The 20,424-nt window shown below is 39.6% G+C and overlaps 1 protein-coding gene across 4 annotated transcripts in view; it reads left to right on the forward strand.

Annotated features, from left to right (window-relative positions):
• The first annotated feature begins 3,091 nt into the window (after positions 1-3,091).
• FAF2 (Fas associated factor family member 2) overlaps positions 3,092-20,424 on the forward strand; it is a 59,508-nt gene continuing 42,175 nt past the window's right edge. For 3 of the 4 annotated variants that reach the window (XM_060144256.1, XM_060144257.1, XM_060144259.1), the window contains exon 1: positions 3,092-3,190. In XM_060144256.1, coding sequence (XP_060000239.1) covers positions 3,128-3,190 — 63 coding nt within the window. In that variant the 5' untranslated portion in view covers positions 3,092-3,127. Of the gene's footprint in view, positions 3,191-4,432; positions 4,474-20,424 lie in introns of all 4 variants that reach the window. The other variant, XM_060144258.1, reaches the window with a different exon arrangement.

Consider the following 20,424-nt stretch of genomic DNA (forward strand, 5'->3'; position numbering starts at 1 on the left):
CGTTCATTTGTGTTGTAGTTTAGATGCCACACATAGGTGATATGTAGATGAATATAATTAATAAATCTATTAAAAATATCTTCAGAATGCTTTAGAATGCACTGTCCAATGCAGTGGTCAGAAACAATGTGTGGTAACCCAGTACTTGAAATGTGGCCAGTCCAAATAGAGATTTAGGGAAGTGTAAAATACACCCCAGATTTTGAAGACTTAGTACAAAAAAAGATAATATATTTGATATATTGGGTTAAATCAAATATATTACTAAGATTAATCTCATCTGTGTTAAATGTGATCCTATAGTATTTAAAATTACACATGTGGATATCATTGTATTTTGATTGGACAACACGGCTCTAAAAAGGAAAATAAAGGTCAGAAAAAATTATTCTTAAAGAAGATGGCAAGCCAATATTTGATGCCGCTTTCCACACTCTTCATCTTGAACCTATCAAAAAAGCTTAGGTTTCTTCCAAGGCCAGCTTCTCCTGTGGCAAACAGAGGCCATGAGGATTCTGCCTAGGTCAGAGGGGTGGGCTGATAGCTCATGGGCTGAAATGTGGCTTGCAGTTATGGTTGACAGTAATTTTCTTAAAAACTGAATTAGTTATTACCATTTCAAAATGGGGAGATTTCATACACAGATCCTTATTTGTTAGGTGCTCTTAGAAAAGGGGAAGTTGTGGCAATGCTGGTCTTTTTTTTTAAATTTTTTTTTATTTGTTTATTTTTGGCAGCGTTGGGTTTTCCTTGTGGCGCGCGAGCTTTCTCTCCTTGCGGTGAGCAGGGGCTACTCTTCGTTGTGGTGTGCAGGCTTTTCACCGCAGTGGCTTTTCTTGTTGTGGAGCACGGGCTCTAGGCGCATGGGCCTCCGTAGTTGTGGCACACAGGCTCAGGGGTTGTGGCTTGCGGGTTCTAGAGCGCAGGCTCAGTAGTTGTGGTGCACGGGCTTAGTTGCTCTGTAGCATGTGGGATCTTCCTGGACCAGGACCCGAACCTGTGTCCCCTGCATTGGCAGGTGGATTTTTAACCAATGCACCACCAGGGAAGCCCTGGTCTTCTTCTTTTTTTTTTAATTGAAGTTTAGTCAATTTACAATGTTTCAGGTGTACAGCAAAGTGATTCAGTTATACACATATATATACATATACGTACACATATTCTCTTTCAGATTATTTCCCATTATAAGTTATTATAAGATACTGAATATAGTTCCCTGTGCTATACAGTAGGTCTTTGTTGTTTATCTATTTTACATATAGTAGTATCTACCTGTTAATCCCGAATTCCTAATTAATCCCTCCCCAGTACTGGTCTTACATGTAAGCCAAAAGGTACAGCTAAAAAGCAGAAGCCGCCTTTGCCCAGGGAATGGATTCTCCAGTTTGCCATATTGTATTCCTATGGTCGAGTTGTTGTTGCTGTTGCTTTTTTTTTTTTAAGTAAAATATTTCTTGTAGCCACACTTTTATTCAAAGAAGAAAAGGGAAATGTAGACTAAAAGGGTGTCTGTGTCTTAAAGGAAGAGAAGAACATTCAATGGTGTTTAATATAACCACAAAGTTTGTGTGTGGAAAGAATACATCTTAAATCAAAATTATGCAACAACTCCAGATGGCACCTGACTTTGCAATTCCTCATCTAGTTCTTCCGGATCCATCATTATTGGAGACGTTGAATAGTACTGCATCTCATTTGAGCTTTGAGTTGATGTAAAAGAAATTCTCCAAAGTGGCTCTACTTGCTTACAATTTTACCTTAAGGGTCTAAGAAAAATTCTAGGACATTGTTATGCAGTTTGTGCAGACCTAGTAAGATCTGATTCAGGCCTGAAAGAAAGAAATAGCCAAAACTTAAGTCCTTCCATCCTTTAATGTACTCTTCACGGAACTTCAGCTTTCAAAGCACTTCCGGTTCTGTCTCACCTAATTCAACCCTGTGAAGTTCATGGGGTGAGATTCCATAGATGGGGAGGACAGCGGGGGCCCAGGAGGCTGAGTGCCTTGCTAGGAGTCAGACGGGTAGTCTGTGGAAAAGCACCAGACCATGAACCCTCTGCCTCCCAAGGCCTTCTGGACAGTGGACAGAGAAGGCGGATGGCAGGAGAAAAGAAGTGGAAATGAAAATGGAGACCTGAAGAGAGGTGGCGGGTTAAAAGGGGCAAGGAAAGTGCAGAAGAAGGCAGACATTGAGGGGTGGAGATAAGGCAGTGGAAAGGGTGGGGGACTGCTTCCAAGGAGAATGAGCTTAGACAGCATATCTGGGGCTGTTGGTGAATCTCATTCCATCAATGGCAAAACTAGAGCAGAGAGGAGGTGGTTTGCCCGGAGATGTCCAGCACTTTGCCAGGTGGACACTAGAACGTGAATCCAAGTCTCCTGATCCCAGTCCTGGGATCTTCCTTCGGTTGGTCACAGGGAAGACGGGCCAGTGGGCAGAGAGACGAGTGAGGGCCTGAGGCAGGCAGGATCAGAGTCGCAAGAGGCGTGGACGGAAAGCTCTGCCTAAGGCTGGTAGTGCCCGGGTGGCCAAGGGCCAACCATTTTCAAGGGGCGCACATCTTCCACAGCTTCCGGCTCGAAGGCGGCGTGGGAAACGCCCCCATCCCCACCACGCCCCCAGTATTCGGGGACTTTCGGAACCTCCTGAGAGATGGTCAGGGGATTTTGGAAACATCATGGCAGGAATCAAACGGCCGATATTTCTGAACGACTGCAATTTCCTAAGAAACATTCAGAAACATTGGAGATGAAAATGGTTAGGAAGAAGGCGAAATCTGCCGAGGGGCATTCGTGAATTTCCGAAGCTTCTCGAGGAGCATTCGGGACCTCTCGGTTCTTTGCGATCTATTCGAGAGTCAAGTCCCTGGTAGATCCGTTCGTCGCCTAACTCCTAAGGGCGACTTGGGCAGACAGTCCCCCGACAATTTTCGTTAAGTGTTAGGGATCGGCCCGAGAGTGGTGCCCTCTAGCGGCGGAAATTGTCACCATTCCCGCCTCCAGGTTGGGCCGGCACGCGCAGACGCAGTTGCGCGCCGGCGGCTGTTCAGACCGGATGTGGTTGCTGCTGAGGTCATTTCCGGCGGGTGACGGTGCGGACGGGTCAGAAGCGTAGAGGCGGCTGCAAAATGGCGGCGCCTGAGGAGCGGGATCTAACACAGGAGCAGACAGAGAAGCTGCTGCAGTTTCAGGTAGCAGCGAGTACTCGGTGAAGCGAATGCCACCGCGGGCTAGGGAGTGGGTCCCTAGAGGAGCCCAGAACCCTGCTCAGATTGGGCCCGAGATTCTTCTCAGACCAGCAGGCGGCCTCCTCCCCCCCCAGGCGCCAGTTGCCCGGCTTGCTGCCCCCGGCGCCCGAGCCTCTGTCGGTCCCCAGCCTTCCAGGAATGGCTGCGGGCAGACCCGCTCCCCCTCTCTCCCCTCAAGAGGGTCAGCTTCCCGGGTTCCCCTTAGCGGCGCCCGTCCTCAGCCATCCTTTTTCCAGCCTGGTTACCGGTTGGACCCTCTCCGCCAACGACTGTGGATCTACTGGGATGCTTAATCCCCACCGTGGAGTTGACTTCGTTTCGGGTCTCTGGAAGGCCTCCTCCCAGCCTCCCATGCCATTTCCACAAACGTTTACTGAGGGCCTCTTGGGTGCCAGGCCCTGTGTTGGGCGCTCTGGTGGCAGTGGGGTCAGGATTAGCCCCCGCCCTAAAGATGTGGGAGGACACCTCGTAATGAAACAGTGCATGAGAAATGTCATCAGTGCCGTCTGACGGGGTTTATTACCCCGGGCTTATTCCTGGGCTCACGTTCTTGACTCTGCTTGAGGAGGGTGGGAAACTTGGCTGGAATCTGCCTCCTTTTAGTGGATGTTTGGGTTAAGAACTTTGGACACTATGCACTTTATCCCTGAGCTGGAGAATCTGGTTGGAGGAGACTTAGGTAACCTTGACTCTGTGTTACCCTGATGGGTACCAGTTTCTTTATTTCTAGAATACGTATCTTAAAAGTGTTTATCCCCTAAGGATGTTGTGGAGATCAAAATGAGTTTATGGATGTCTAAAGGGCTTTGTAAACAGTAAATTGCTCTTAAACGTATTGCAACTATTAATCATTATTTAACTTAGGATAGAATTAAAGTTAGTGGTATGCTTATTTCCTAATATAAAATATGCTAAATATTCATTAATTACACAATATTTACCAAAAACCTTAGTGCTCAGGCAATAACAACAAATGGATAGAATACCATTTATTGAGTATGGTGTTGTAAGTACTTTCCTGAAACACTTAATATACATTATTGTATTTAATGCAACCCTATGAGAGTCATACTGTTACAATCCCTATTTTAGAGATGAGGGATATGAGGTTTAAGAAGTAACATGCTTAGGTTACACAGCTAGTAAGTTGTGATGTCAGATTTAAAACCAGGTCCATCTTTCCAGAACCCTTCCTGAGCTCTTGACGTGTGTGCTGTACAACCCATGTAAGTAGCAGTGTACACCTGAAAGTGGAATGTAAATGCTCTAATATTGTATTTTTTTTCTCTTTGCAAGCGCTCACTTTTCTGTGATTTCCTTGATTTCACTGCAGTTAATTTTGAAGTGTTTTCTCTTAAATCAAGCAGTGGGTTGGAAGTGTATAAATTGGAAAATACTGTCATGGAAGTAGTTGACATTTGTTTGGAGTTTTGAGTAGAGAAATTGATGACACAGCACATTAGAATTAAAATGAATAAAGAGCAGATAACTAGCTTCTACTTCCTTACAGACTACTAATTTCAGAGTGTTGTTTAACTCTGGCAGATCATTTTATCCCTTACAACTCTTGAGGGATAAGCCCCCATGTTGTTTAAAGTGTAATGAGGTGAGGTGAACCATAAGTCGTGAAGTACTTAGTCTGGTCCTGGAAGAACATGAATATGTGGTAGCATTTCTGAGATAAAGTGCATAGGAATCTCTGTTTTTGTCTTCATTGGCTGTCTCTATCAGTAAGAGAGGTGAGTAGCAGGTTAAAGTTGTATTAAGATTGCTTTATGAAATTGGATTTAATAAGACAAATACATTTTACATTTGTGTATTCTTTAAGCAGTTGCTTGGGTCAGGTTCATCATCCAGATTACCATTAACATCCTCTGAAATTTACTAGGTGTCAAGCGTTATACGAGGTATTTGATGTACATTAACTCTTTTAAACCTTTTTGTAACACTGTAAGGTGTTAACCCCAATTCAGTTTATTAATGAAGAAACAGGTTCTGCGAGGTCAAATAACTTGCTCAGGTGGTAAGTGGCAGAGATTTAGAAATCCATACCCATAACCATCTTGCTTATAACCTAATGGAAAAGCCAGACACATACATAAATAATGAGTATTCTGCAGTATATTAGTGCTCATGGTGTAATATACATAGTAGTATAAACAAAGTGCTGTGGAAATTTAGGAAATGATAGTATTGATGAGGATGGAGGGGGAAAGAAGGATGGCTCAGTAGTTACCATTAAGTTTCTACCGTGCCTTAGGTGTGGTGCTAGATAGTTTAGAACCATTATGCTTAATCCTCACAATAGCCTTGTAAAAGTGCCACAGGTGATATGCCTCCTCCTAGGTAAGGAAACAGGTCTAGTAAAGTATTTGCTCCAGATCATTAAGCTCTTAAGTAGTGGGGATGAAATTAGAATTAGAAATCTAGTGGATCTGGATCTGAACTTAAAAGCTGGACCCTTTCCACTGTACTTTGCTGCTTTGAAGGAGGAATGGAATAACAGGTGGTGGGCAGGAGTATGTTCAAAGCTGAGGCATGGATATGAAATAATGTAGAATGTGTTTGTTGTGATGGATTTAGAGAATTGGAAGATGAAAATAACACTGGAAAGGTAAATTACAGCCAGATTTTGGAGGCCTGTGCTCAATGGTTTAAACTTAAATCTGTAGGCTTGAAGAGCCATCAAAGATTTTTTCAACTAGAGAGTGAAATAACACTAGGTTTCAGCTTTGCTTCACTAACAGTATGGAGCATGTGCTTGGAATCTCCACAGGGGTTAGGACAGAACAGGATGACACTGCTAGGAGTCAGTTTTCAATAAGTTGCTTCATTTGATATATCGAAATTAGCAAAAGTGAAATATTTTGGAAATCTCAGGTTTCCTCTATTTCACTTTTTTTGTGACATATGATTTGATTGGAACTCCTTAGGTTATATTTAGCAGGCTTCTAAGTCTGTTTGATGTCTTTTAAGATTCTTCTAGTTACTTTCTCCTGTTTATTTTACAAGCAGTTGAATATGAATAACTAATGCCATATTTATTTTAGGCTTTCCCCATTTTCTTTAAATGGGAAGTAATGAGTTTTAAGAGGAGCTAATACAAATATGGGGAAGGTCAGTTGTATTGAAGTCCATGTTTCCAAATTTCCAGGTATAGCCGATTCCCCTGGTGTCTTGGTTTACTGCCTCTAGGTTGCTGTTTGAACACCTGGAGAAGGATGACATGGATAAAGAGAGAAGCAACTAAAGGAGCTATACATGGCCAATAGAGGAAGAAACAGTCCTTTTCTGCTTGTACAGCAGTATGAAATTTTGAGATTCGAAGGTGTTTTTGTTTTTGACATTGTTTAAACACTTATTGAGCATTTACTTTATCGAAAGTGCTCTAGATCCATTGTATCTTTAAGTCCTCCCAGTAAACATGGTGTAGGTTCTGGTATTGTTGAGTAAACTAGGATCAGGAGATAATTTACCTAAGGTCAGTGATGAGCTTAGATTTGAATCCAGAACTCTGGATTCTCTTTCTTACTACCTAGCACTGCCGCTCTGGCCCTAGGTTTTGATTTGTTTTCAACAACAGGTAGGTGAGTAGGGCCAATAGAAACAGTATGGGACACTTTGAAGAAAGAGAACACAGCAAAGGAAGTCCAAAAGTGTGATTCTAATCCTGGACATCATCACTAATGTTAATTCTCTTAATCTTCTCTACGTGAAGATGGACTTTTTAAGGAGAAGGGAAGAAGAATCCCCCAAAGTGGGAATGAACAAGGAGGACCGTTCTCTCCCTTCCATACCCACAGGTATGAGAGAGAAAATGGGAGAGAGGGCTTCAGGGGGAGTATCTTCAGGGAAGAGCCAAGTTTCAGTTAGACCATGAAGATGAAGGAAGTGTTCCGGAAGTTAAGGATCCTAGGGGATACTGCTGACATAGCAGGGCTTTTAATTCTAAACAGAATCCTAAAAATGTGGTGTTACTGGGTCAAAACAATGTACGTTGTAAATTTTAATAGCTACTGCTAGACTGCTTTCCAGGGAGTTTTGGCAGCTCACACTCTCACCAAGAGGATGTGAGACGACCAGTTTCCCCACATCCTTGCCAGCACTGGATGGTGTCTTTTCAGTTTTTGTTAATCTGATTAAATTTTCAGAGTCCTTGTTTTAATTTGCATTTCTAGTCGTAGTGGTGTTTGTAGTTTTTGATTTTGTTTTGCAGTCAGTTGAGTTTGAACAGCTAATGCAAACACTTGTTTTAAGCTATTTCAAATGGGAAAGAGTAGGGACATAAGAGTGACGGATTGGCTTTGCAGGTGTCCCATGGTATTATGGAAGGTTTGTTTTCTGGTTGCAGAATAAAAAGTGCTGATTTTAAGATTGAATTCCGTTCTATAAACTCCTGATTATGGATGAGATTGAGCTCCTTTTGGCTACTTATGGTTAGTTATTGTATAAATTCCCTGTTTATCCTTTGTTCATTTTCTATTGGATTATTTGACATTTTCTTATCAGTTTGTATGAGTTCTTTATGTATACTGGTAATGTATAGCAAATATTTTCTTTCGTGACATTTATCTTTGATCATTAATCTCTTCACTTACCCTTATTTAAAATTATGTCATCAAATTGGCATTTTTTTCGTTCTGGCTTTTGGATTTTCTGTTTTGTCTAAGAATGCCTTCTACTTAATGACATTATACATATGTTCTCTTTTGTTTTCTTCAAAATATTTTATAGATTTCTTGTTAAAATCAGATCTTTAATCCATGTGGAATTAATTTTTTGTATGTATGAGATGAGAACCCAAACTTGCTTTTTTCCAGGAAAGACTATAGTTTAGCTGAATAGTCAATCCCTCCCCCAACTGATTTGAGTAGTCCTCTTTATCATAGTGTACTCTGTTTTCGATAACCTATTTGCTAGTGGCATTACTGAATTAATAATAATAGCTTTCTACCAAATTTTACTGATAATACCTGATAGGACAGGACTCCTTCCCTATTCTTTTTTTTAATTATTGGTAATTCTTACAAGTTCTTTCATGTACATTTAAAAATCATTTTGTGAGCCACTATGGAGAACAGTATGGACGTTCCTTAAAAAACTAAAAATAGAACTACCATACGACCCAGCAATCCCACTACTGGGCGTATACCCTGAGAAAACCATAATTCAGAAGAGTCATGTACCACAATGTTCATTGCAGCTCTATTTACAATAGCCAGGACATGGAAGCAACCTAAGTGTCCATCGACAGATGAATGGATAAAGAAGATGTGGCACATATATACAACGGAATATTACTCAGCCATAAAAAGAAACGAAATTGAGTTATTTATAGTGAGGTGGTTGGATCTAGAGTCTGTCATACAGAGTGAAGTAAGTCAGAAAGAGAAAAACAAATACTGTATGCTAACACATATATATGGAATCTAAAAAACCCAAAATGGTTCTGAAGAACCTAGGGGCAGGACAGGAATAAAGATGCAGATGTAGAGAATGGACTTGAGGACACGGGGAAGGGGAAGCTGAGATCAAGTGAGAGAGTGGCAAGAACATATCACTACCAAATGTAAAATAATAGTTAGTGGGAAGTAGCCACATAGCACAGGGAGATCAGCTCAGTGCTTTGTGACCACCTACAGGGGTGGGATAGGGCAGGTGGGAGGGAGGGAGACGCCAGAGGGAAGAGCTATGGGGATATATGTATATGTGTAGCTGATTCACTTTGTTCTAAAGCAGAAACTAACACACCATTGTAAAGCAGTTATATTCCAATAAAGATGTTTAGGGCTTCCCTGGTGGCGCAGTGGTTGAGAGTCCGCCTGCTGATGCAGGGGACACGGGTTCGTGCCCCGGTCCGGGAAGATCCCACATGCCACAGAGCGGCTAGGCCCGTGAGCCATGGCCGCTGAGCCTGTGCTCCGCAACGGGGGAGGCCACAACAGTGAGAGGCCCGCGTATCGCAAAAAAAAAAAAAAAAAAAAAAAAGATGTTTAAAAAAAATCATTTTGTGCAGCCGTGGAATTATTGGAATTGCTTAAAATAATAATTTGGGACTGGTTGAAATTCAGGCACATGTACATTTCTTTATTCAGATGTCACATGTCCTTTAAAATATTTTTTTTAACTTTCCTCTAGTTTTTGGATATTCCTTATTACACTTATTCCTAGGTATTTTGTAGTTTTGGTCACCCTGTGACTGGGATATCTCTTTATTTCTAAATGGTTACTAATAAAAATGCTGTTGCGTTTTGTACATTTATCTTGATTTTTTTGATCTTCTATCGAATTTCTTATCATGTTTTCTGATCATTACTAATTTTCTAGTTTTGTCTCTTGGGCTCTTTTTTTTTAATAACAATTTTATTGTGATATAATTGTCGTATCTTAAATTAACCCTTTTAAAGTGTGCAGTTCAGTGGTTTTTAGTGTATTTACAAAGTTGTGCAACCATTACCACTATTTACTTCCAGAGCATTTTCATCACCTCAAAAAGAAACCCATTAGCAGTCACTGTCCATTCTTCTCTCCTTCTAACCCCTGGCAACCACTAATCTATATTCTGTCTCCATAGATTTTGCCAATTCTGGGCATTTGGTATAAATGGAAGCATACACTGTACAGCCTTTTGTGCCTGGCTTCTTGCACTTAGCATAATGTTTTCAAGGTTCATCCATATTGTAGCCTATATCAGTACTTCATTCCTTTTTATGGCCAATAATGTTTCATTGTGTGGATAAACCACATTTTGTTTATCCATTTTATCAGTTGATGGCCATTTTTATTGTTTCAATTTTTTAGCTATTAATATTGATGCTGCTATGAATATTTGTATACCAATTTTTTTTGGACATATTTTCAGTTCTCCTAGGAGTAGAATTGCTGGGTCACATGGTACCTCTGTTTAACTTTTTGAGAAATTGCCAAACAGTTTTTCCAATGCAATTATACCATTTTCCCTACCAGTAGTATGCGAAGGTTCCAGTTTCTCCACATCTGCACTAACATTTGTTAATCATCCATCTTTGAAACCATCCTAGTAAGCGTGAGGTATTAATCTCGTTTAATCTCGTTTTGATTTGCATTTTCCTAATGACTGAAAAGATGGTTGAGCATCTTTTCATATGCTTATTGGCCATTTGTGTGTCTTCTTTTGGAGATACAAAAATCAAATCTTTTGCCCATTTTTTAAAAATTGAAGTGTAGTTAACTTACAATGTTGTGTTTCAGGTGTATAGCAAAATGATCCAGTTATATTTTTTTCAGATATTTTTCCATTATAGGTTATTACAAGGTACTGAATATAGTTCCCTTTGTTTCACAGTAAATCCTTGTTGCTTATCTATTTTATGTATGGTAGTTTGTATCTTTTAATCCCATACTTCTAATTTATCCCTCCCCTTTCTTCTTTTCCCCTTTGGTGACCATAAGTTTGTTTTCTATGTCTGTGAATCTGTTTCTGTTTTGTATATAGATTCATTTGTACTATTTTTTTAGATTCCACATATGTGATATCATATAATATTTGTCTTTCGCTGTCTCACTTCATTTAGTATGATATTCTCTAGGTCCATGTTGCTGCAAATGGCAATATATCATTCTTTTTTATGGCTGAGTACTATTCCATTTTGTGTGTGTATGTGTGTGTATATACACACTACATCTTTTTTTTTTAACTGAAGCATAGTTGGTATACAATATTATATAAGCTACAGGTATACAATGTAGTGGTTTGCAAGGTTTAAAGGTTATACTCCAATTATAGTTATTATAAAATGTTGGCTATATTCCCCGTGTTGTACAATATATCCTTGTAGCTTATTTTACACATAGTTGTTTGTACCTCTTAATCCCCTGTCCATATATCACTCCTTCCCCCTTCTCCCCACTGGTAACCACTAGTTTGTTCTCTATATTGGAGAGTCTGCTTCTTTTTTGTTATATTCACTAGTTTATAGTATTTTTTAGATTCTACATATAAGTGATATCATACAGTATTTGTCTTTCTCTGTCTGACTTATTTAACTTAGCATAATACCTTCCAAGTCCATCAGTGTTGCCGCAAGTGGCAAAAACTTCACCCTTTTTTATAGCCGAGTAGTATTCCATTGTGTATATATACCACATCTTCTTTATCCATTCATCTGTTGATGGACACTTAGGTTGCTTCCATATAATGGCAATTGTAAATAATGCTGCTGTGAACATTGGGGTGTATGTATCTTTTCAAATTGGTGTGGGTTTTTGTGTTTTTGGATATATACCCACCAGGAGTGGAATTGCTGGGTCGTATGGTAGTTCTATTTTTAGTTTTTTGAGAAACCTCCATACTGTTTTCCACAGTGGCTGCACCAATTTACTTTCCCACCAACAGTGTATAAGGTTTCTCTTTTCTCTACATCCTCTCCAACATTTGTTATTTGTGTTCTTTTTGATAATAGCCCTTCTGACAGGTGTGAGGTGATGCCTCACTGTGGTTTTGATTTGCATTTCTCTAATAACTAGTGATGTTTGAACACCTTTTCATGTGCCTGTTGCCATCTGTGTGTCTTCTTTGGAGAAATGTCTATTTTGGTCTTCTGCCCTTTTTTAAAATAAATTTATTTATGGCTGGCTGGCTGGCTGGTTGGCTGTGTCGGATCTTAGTTGCAGCACATGGTATCTTTATTGTGGCACACGGACTCTTTGTTGTGTCACGTGGACTTCTCTCTAGTTGTGGTGTGTGGGTTTTCTCTCTCTAGTTGTGGCGCCCAGGCTCCAGGGCATGTGGGCTCTGTAGTTGTGGCATGTGGGCCCCAGAGCGCACGGGCTCTGTAGTTTGTGGCACGGGGGCTCTCTAGTTGAGGTGTACGAGCTCAGTAGTTGTGGTGTGCAGGCTTAGTTGTCCCGTGGCATGTGGGATCTTATTTCCCCGACCAGGGATCGAACCCGTGTCCCCTGCATTGGAAGGTGGATTCTTTGCCACTGGACCACCGGGGAAGTCCCAGCCCATTTTTTGATTGGGTTGTTTGTTTTTTTTGATATTGAGTTGTATCAGATGTTCATATATTTTGGATGTTAACCCCTTGTCAGTCACATCATTTGCAAATATTTTCTACCATTCTACCATTCCGTTGTCTTTTCGTTTTTTTGATGGTTTCTTTTGCTGTGCAAAAGCCTTTAAGTTTGATTAGGTCCCATTTGTTTATTTTTGTGTTTATTTCTTTTGCCTTGGGAGACTGATCTAAGAAAACATTGCTATGATTTATGTTCGAGTATGTTTTGCCTATGTTCTCTTTTAGGAGTTTTATGGCATCATGTGTCATATGTAGGTCTTTAAACTATTTTTATTTTTGTGTATGGTGTGAGGGAGTGTTCTAATTTCATTGTAGCTGTCCAGCTTTCCCAACACCACTTGTTGAAGAGACTGTCTTTTCCCCATTGTATATTCTTGCCTCCTTTGTCATTGATTAATTGACTATAGGTGTGTGGGTTTATTTTTGTCCTTTGCCCATGTTTTACTTGGGCTATTTGTCTTTTGTTGTTGGGTTGTTAAGAGTTCTTTATATATTCTGAATATAAGTCCTTTATCAGATATATCATTGGCAAAAATATTCTCCCATTCTGTGGGTTGTCTTTTCACTTAATCGTGTCTTTTGAAGTTTTTTAATTTCATGAAGTCCAGTTTAATGTTTTATCTTTTGTTGCCTGTGCTTTGGTCATGTCTTAGAAACCATGGTCTAATCCAGGGTTACAAAGATTTACACCTGTTTTCTTTTAAGACTTTTGTAGTTCTGGCTCTTACACATAAGGTCTGATCCATTTTTAGTTAATGGATATGAGGTGGGGGTCCAACTTCATTCATTTGGTTGTGGATATCCAGTATTCCCAACACCATTTCTTGTAAAGATTATTCTTTCCCTATTGAATAACCTTGAAACCCTTGTTTAAGATCAGTTGACCATAACTAAAGGTTTATTTCTGGATTCATTTCTGTTCCATTGATCTGTGTCTACCCTTATCTGTATCTACACTGCCTTGATTATTGCAGTTGTGTAATAAGTGTGATCAGGAAGTATGAGTCCTCCAACTTTGTTCTTTTTCAAAAGTGTTTTGGCTATTCTGGATCCCTTTCATTACCAAATAAATTTTGGGATCACCTTGTCAATTTCTGCAAAAAAAGGCAGCTGGGTCTTTGATAGGGATTGCTGTTACTCTAGATCAGTATGGGGAGCATTGCCATCTTAACAATATTAAGTCTGTCAATCCATGAATATAAGAAGTCTTTCCATTTATTTAAGTCATCTTTAGTTTCTCTCGATGTTTTGTAGTTTTCTGTGTACAAATCTTGCACTTCTTTTATTAAGTTTATTCTTTTTGAAGGTACTGGGAAAGGAAATGTTTTCTTAATTTTATTTTCAGGTCGTTCATTACTACCATATAGAACTATAACTGATTCTTGTATATTGATCTCATATCGTACAACCTGGTTGAACTCTATTAGTTCTCTATTAGTTTTTTTGTAAATTTCTTAGCTTTTTCTATATACAAGATTATGTCACATGTGAATAGATAGTTTTATTTCTTTTTTTTCCTTCTTGCTTAGTTTTAGTATAATGTTGAATAAAAATGGCAAGAGTAAATATCTTTGTCTTGTTCCTGATCTTAGGAGGAAATCATCAGTCTTTGACCATTATTATGTTAGCTGCGAGTGTTTCTTAGATCAGGGTGACAAAGTTCCCTTCTATTCCCAGTTAGGTTTTTATCCTGAAAGGGTGTCTTGGGTTCTTAAAAGGGTTATATGAGACAACGCAAGTAAAGTACCTGATAAATACTAGGGCTCTATCAAAAAAAGGGGCAGTTTTGGAGAATGTTCAATTGTACACATGTTCTGTTACATTTCTCTTTATTTTTCCAGGGAATATTTAATAAAGGGTAGAACTGAAAATTTGCAAAACTGTCCTCCTTTTTTAAAACTGGAGTTAGGAGATAAGAAACACTTATCAAGTAGCCTAATGTATACTCGAAGGAGTGCAAGTCCTCTTCAAAAAGGATACATATAGAAAATATTTTATATACAGAAGACTTGTCTGATATTTTTCAAATTTACAGAATTAACCCTGTGATTTGGGAATTTAAAGTGTTGACAGTTAAACTTTGTAAAGATTTTTCACTTGAAAATTCAAATTTAGCTTAGTTTTAGTATCCTTAGATACATTTTCCACAAGATTAGCATTAATACATTGTATTTCATTAGTTTTTGCCTAACCTTTTCATACAAAATGATGACATTCTGACGCTGTCAGCCCTTCTTTATTTGTTAATAGGGATAAAGATACATGTTCCCTCCCCTGTTTAGTTACACCGAGTTATAGTATATATAATAAAGGCAGGATGAACATTTGATCCTTTCAATTATTTATTAGTTTTTAAATAATGAGTTGATTCCTAGCATCCTATGAAGTAACCATTGAGATTTTTTAAATTTTTATTTATTTATTTATTTATTTTTGGCTGTGTTGGGTCTTCGTTGCTGCACATGGACTTTCTCTAGTTGCGGCGAGAGGGGGCTACTCTTTGTTGCGGTGCGCAGGCTTCTCATTGTGGTGGCTTCTCTTGTTGTGGAGCACAGGCTCTAGGCACGCAGGCTTCAGTAGTTGTGGCACGTGGGCTCTAGAGTGAAGGCTCAGTAGTTGTGGCGCACGGGCTTAGTTGCTCTGCGGCATGTGGGATCTTCCCGGCCTAGGGCTCGAACCCATTTCCCCTACATTGGCGGGTGGATTCTTAACCACTGCGCCACCAGGGAAGTCCCACTGAGATTTTTTTTTTTTAACATCTTTATTGGAGTATAATTGCTTTACAGTGGTGTGTTAGTTTCTACTTTATAACAAAGTGAATCAGCTATACATATACATATATCTCCATATCTCCTCCCTAACCCACCCCTCTAGGTGGTCACAAAGCACTGAGCTGATCTCCGTTTGTTATGCGGCTGCTTCCCACTAGCTATCTGTTTCACATTTGGTAGTATATATAAGTCCATGCCACTCTCTCACTTCGTCCCAGCGTACCCTTCCCACTCCCCGTGTCCTCAAGTCCATTCTCTACGTCTGCGTCTTTATTCCTGTCCTGCCCCTAGGTTCTTCAGAACCTTTTATTTTTTTTTTAGTTTCCATATATATGTGTTAGCATACGGTATTTGTTTTTCTCTTTCTGACTTACTTCACTCTGTATGACAGACTCTAGGTTCATCCACCTCACTACAAATAACTCAATTTTGTTTCTTTGTATTGCTGAGTGATATTCTGTTGTATATATGTGCCACATCTTCTTTATCCATTCATCTGTCGATGGACACTTAGGTTGCTTCCATGTCCTGGCTATTGTAAATAGAGCTGCAATGAACATTGTGGCACATGACTCTTTCTGAATTATGGTTTTCTCAGGGTATATGCCCGGTAGTGGGATTGCTGGGTCATATGGTAGTTCTAGTTTTAGTTTTTTAAGGAACCTCCATACTGTTCTCCATAGTGGCTGTATCAATTTACACTCCCACCAACAGTACAAAAGGGTTCCCTTTTTTCCACACCCTCTCCAGCATTTACTGTTTGTAGATTTTTTGATAATGGCCATTCTGACTGGTATGAGGTGATACCTCATTGTAGTTTTGACTTGCATTTCTCTAATGATTCGTGATGTTGAGCATTCTTTCATATGTTTGTTGGCAGTCTGTATATCTTCTCTGGAGAAATGTCTATTTAGGTCTTCTGCCCATTTATGGGTTGGGTTCTTTGTTTTTTTGATATTGAGCTGCATGCGCTGCTTGTAAATTTTGGACATGAATCCTTTGTCAGCTGCTTCCTTTGCAAATATTTTCTCCCATTCTGAGGGTTGTCTTTTCGTCTTATTTATGGTTTCCTTTGCTGTGCAAAAGCTTTTAAGTTTCATTAGGTTCATTAGGTCATTTGTTTACCACTGAGATTTTTAAAATTTGAATTGTAGAGTTTTAAAATTTGCAGTGAACTCATGGATGTAAATATATTTAACGTATTACATTTCATTGCCATTGTGCTTATTAAGGCTTAGGTTGTGCCATCTTTGACAATTGTGAGTCTATTCATTTATTTATTTATTTATTTACGTACGTGGGCCTCTCACCGTTGTGGCCTCTCCTGTTGCGGAGCACAGGCTCCGGACGCGCAGGCTCAGAGGCCATGGCTCACGGGCCCAGCCACTCCGCAGCATGTGGGATCTTCCTGGACCGGGGCACGAACCCGTGTCCCCTGCATCAGCAGGCGGACTCTCAACCACTGCACCACCAGGGAAGCCCTGTGAGTCTATTTAGATTGGCTCCTGATGAGTTTTATTTTTTAGGAAATCCTAGTATTTACATAATTTTATTTTTTCAGAGTCACAGAAAAGATTTACCGTTTGAATTTGTAATTTGGAAGAGGCTTGTATTATTTTTCCTGAAGACTTTTATCATATTGTCATGGCCCCAGTAGTCCTTGATAGGTTTTTAGCTTTTTGACGTTGTAAGATGTTTGACTCATCTTGTGCATTTTCTAGAATCAGGTGTTTCTCCAGGAAACCTTGTTACTTTTTGGTAAGAAATTATATTTAGATGCCACAGGTCTGGTAGCTATGAGTGCTCATCGCTGTTGGGTTGGTCTAGAACTTTTTAGTTAACAGAAGTAGGAAATAATATATAGTACAGACACACACATATGTTTGTATTTATTTAATTCATGATAAAACAATTTGATATTTCCAATTCAAATTCAGGACTGCCAATTCAAATTCAGCCCTACATTTTACCTCTCTTCTTTCTCCATACCCAAAAAATTGGTTCTTAATGAGATTAACATGATTATTCATTTGCCTTATCACATAATCAACACTTTGTCTCAAAATAATAATACCCTTACTAGTAACAACAATTTGATTGTTTAAAACAATTTAAGCCCTTTTATTGCAGAATGTATAGTCAGTTTACTGTGTTTTAAAGTCATGTGGGATAATTTCATTTTGGATAGTTATGCTACCAACTCTACACTTGATTTTTGCTTCTGATGTTTAGAAATTGTTGCTGCTGCTTTTTCTAAATTTTGTTTTATAAAACAGCTGCAGGATTCCAAAGTCAAATCTACATGTAACAATATATTTAGAGAACTCTAACTTCTGTTCTTCTCTCTTATACCCTGTTCCCTGCCTTCCCCTGCAGAGAAGTTTAGAATTAAAACAAAAACAAAAACCTTTCTTTTAAAAAATCTAAGTAATAAGTATATATATTTGTGGACCCCTCCCTTTTAAAAAAGATAAATGGTGATGTATATTACACACTTTTCTCCAACTGTCTTTTATACTTATTATCTCCTGGTGATCACTGCATAGCAGTATAGGGATTTATTTCTCTTAAGTATTTACAGCTGTATAATACTCTATTGTATGGACATACCGTAATTTAGATTGATGGATATTTAGGTTATTTCTCATCTTTTGCTGTAATAAATAATAGAGCAATAAGTAGCCTTGTGTACCAACATTTTATTTTTTGCTAGTGTGTCTTTGGGATAGATTCGTAGAAAGATTTCTGGGTCAAAGGATTAAATGCTTATATATATGTATACGAATCTGTAGTGTTGCTAGATATTGCCAAATTTTCCTACATGAGGATTGTACCATTTTGTATTCCCACTAACAATGTATGGGCCCCTGGCAACCTCACCAACAGAGTGTGTTGTCAAATTCAGTATAGTTTTTTTTTTTTTTTTTTTTGCCGTACGCGGGCCTCTCACTGCTGTGGCCTCTCCCGTTGTGGAGCACAGGCTCCAGACGCGCAGGCTCAGCGGCCATGGCTTACGGGCCCAGCCGCTCCGCTGCATGTGGGATCTTCCCAGACCGGGGCATGAACCCGTGTCCCCTGCATCGGCAGGCGGACTCTCAACCACTGCGCCACCAGGGAAGTCCCAGTATAGTTTTAATTTACTTTTTCCTTATGAGTGAGGTTGATCAACTTTTCATATATATAAGGGCCATTTGAGTTTATTTTTCTATGAATCGTCCACTTTTTCTTACCCACTTTTGTAGCAAGTTATCCTTTTTCTTCTGGGTTCTTTGGGTTTTTTTGGGGGGGGGGGGTTGTCATTTTGTTTGTTTGTTTTTTGGGTTTTTTGGCCGCGCTGCATGGCATGCGGGATCCCAGTCCCCGACCAGGGGATCGAACCCATGCCCCCCTGAGAGTGGAAGTGTGGAACCCCAACCACTGGACTGCCAGGGAAGTCCCATCCTTTTTCTTCTGTATTTAAAAAAAATCTTTATATATTAGGAATTTTTTTTTTTTTTTTTTTTTCTGTACGCGGGCCTGTCACTGTTGTGGCCTCTCCCATTGCGGAGCACAGGTTCCGGACGCGCAGGCTCAGCGGCCATGGCTCCCGGGCCTAGCCGCTCCGCGGCATGTGGGATCTTCCCGGACCAGGGCACGAACCCGTTTCCCCTGCATCGGCAGGCGGACTCTCAACCACTGCGCCACCAGGGAAGCCCTCAAAAGAACTTTATAATCAGCTTCTCAAAATTGAAATTTTATTAAATTTATAAAATGAATTTGAGGGGATGTGATTGACATCTTTATGTTGTTGAATCTTCTTATTCAAGAACACAGTTATTGTCCTCTCAGAAGCTTTTTGACAGACTGATTCAGTAGTGCTTGCTAGGCTTCGTTTGTTACATTTTTATGTAACAATCACAGGCATTTATGATCAAGTTGGTTCAAGTTTTGGGTTATTTCTTCAGAATGGGCTGGGCATCCCTGTTTGTTTTTGCACTCCTTTAAGTGTTTCAAGGAATAACATCTGTGTAATTGGCAGAGTAGTATAAAAGAATATCTGTATTACAGATATTCTTCTAGAAGCATATCTTCGAGGTGGATATTGATAAGGATTAATTCTGCCAATTTTCTTTTGGGCCAGTTGAGGGTCATTTGACATATTTAGGAAATCTTAGTGCCCATTTCTCCATATTATATTTTTCCTTAAAATGAATAGCAAAAAACAGTAACGTAATAAAATTGAAGATTTGATGTTAAATGCTTCCTCTGTGTTCATGTGTTTTTAAACTGCCGTTTGGTGAGAGTGCCAGAAATGATAAATAGCAAAATCACTATGAGCACTGAGGTGCCTCTTGGCTTTGGATTTTCCCACCAAGGAAATTTTGAAAATGTTTTCATTTTCCTGGTATAAATTTAGAAGAGAAAATATTTTCATGCTAAGTATCTGGGGAATTTTTTTTCAGTATGTATGCATGTGTATATGTATTAGTGTTTATAAATTCCTGTTGGAGTTAAATAAGTGAAACCAAAAAATCCACTACCCTCAATTAACCCTCCACTCTATCTGCATTGCCTCTACCCTAGTTTACACTTCATTTCCCCTTTGGAATATTTCAGTAACTGTACCACTGCCCCTAATTTCAAGTCTCTGTCCTCTTCAATTCAGCCGTCTTACTCTTTCCAGAATAATCTTTCTAGCAAAGATTTGATTGTGTCACTAAGATTTTTCATTTGCTTTGCATTGATTAAAGCAGCATGAAATCTTTGCATCTTATGATCTGACCCATATTTCACTGTCCAACTCCATAATTCTACCCTTTCCATTTCTATTCCAGTGATATTTTTCAGTTCCCTTAACATGGCATTCTTTATCATTGCCTCTGTGCCTCCATGCATACTCCTCTGTTGCCCTGAAACACCTCCTTCTGCTAGTTTTCAGCTCAGAACTCTGATACCATCCTGAGTTCCCTGGAAGACTTGGATTTGTTTATTACTGGTGTATAGTTTATTTATTTACATGTCTTTTTTTTTTTTTTTTTTGGGCTGCATTGGGTCTTCATTGCTGCATGCGGGCTTTCTCTAGTTGTGGCAAGCGGGGGCTGCTTTTCATTGCGCTGTGCAGGCTTCTCATTGTAGTGGCTTTTCTTGTTGGAAGCACGGGCTCTAGGCGCGCAGGCTTCAGTAGTTGTGGCACGTGGGCTCAATAGCTGTGGCTCACAGGCTGCAGAGCACAGGCTCAGTAGTTGTGGCATATGGGCTTAATTGCTCTGCGGCATGTGGGATCTTCCCGGCCTAGGGCTCGAACCCGTGTCCCCTGCATTGGCAGGCAGATTCTTAACCACTGTGCCACCAGAGAAGTCCCTATTTACAT

This window comes from Lagenorhynchus albirostris, chromosome 3 (assembly GCF_949774975.1).
Source record: "Lagenorhynchus albirostris chromosome 3, mLagAlb1.1, whole genome shotgun sequence".
Lineage (NCBI taxonomy): Eukaryota > Metazoa > Chordata > Mammalia > Artiodactyla > Delphinidae > Lagenorhynchus > Lagenorhynchus albirostris.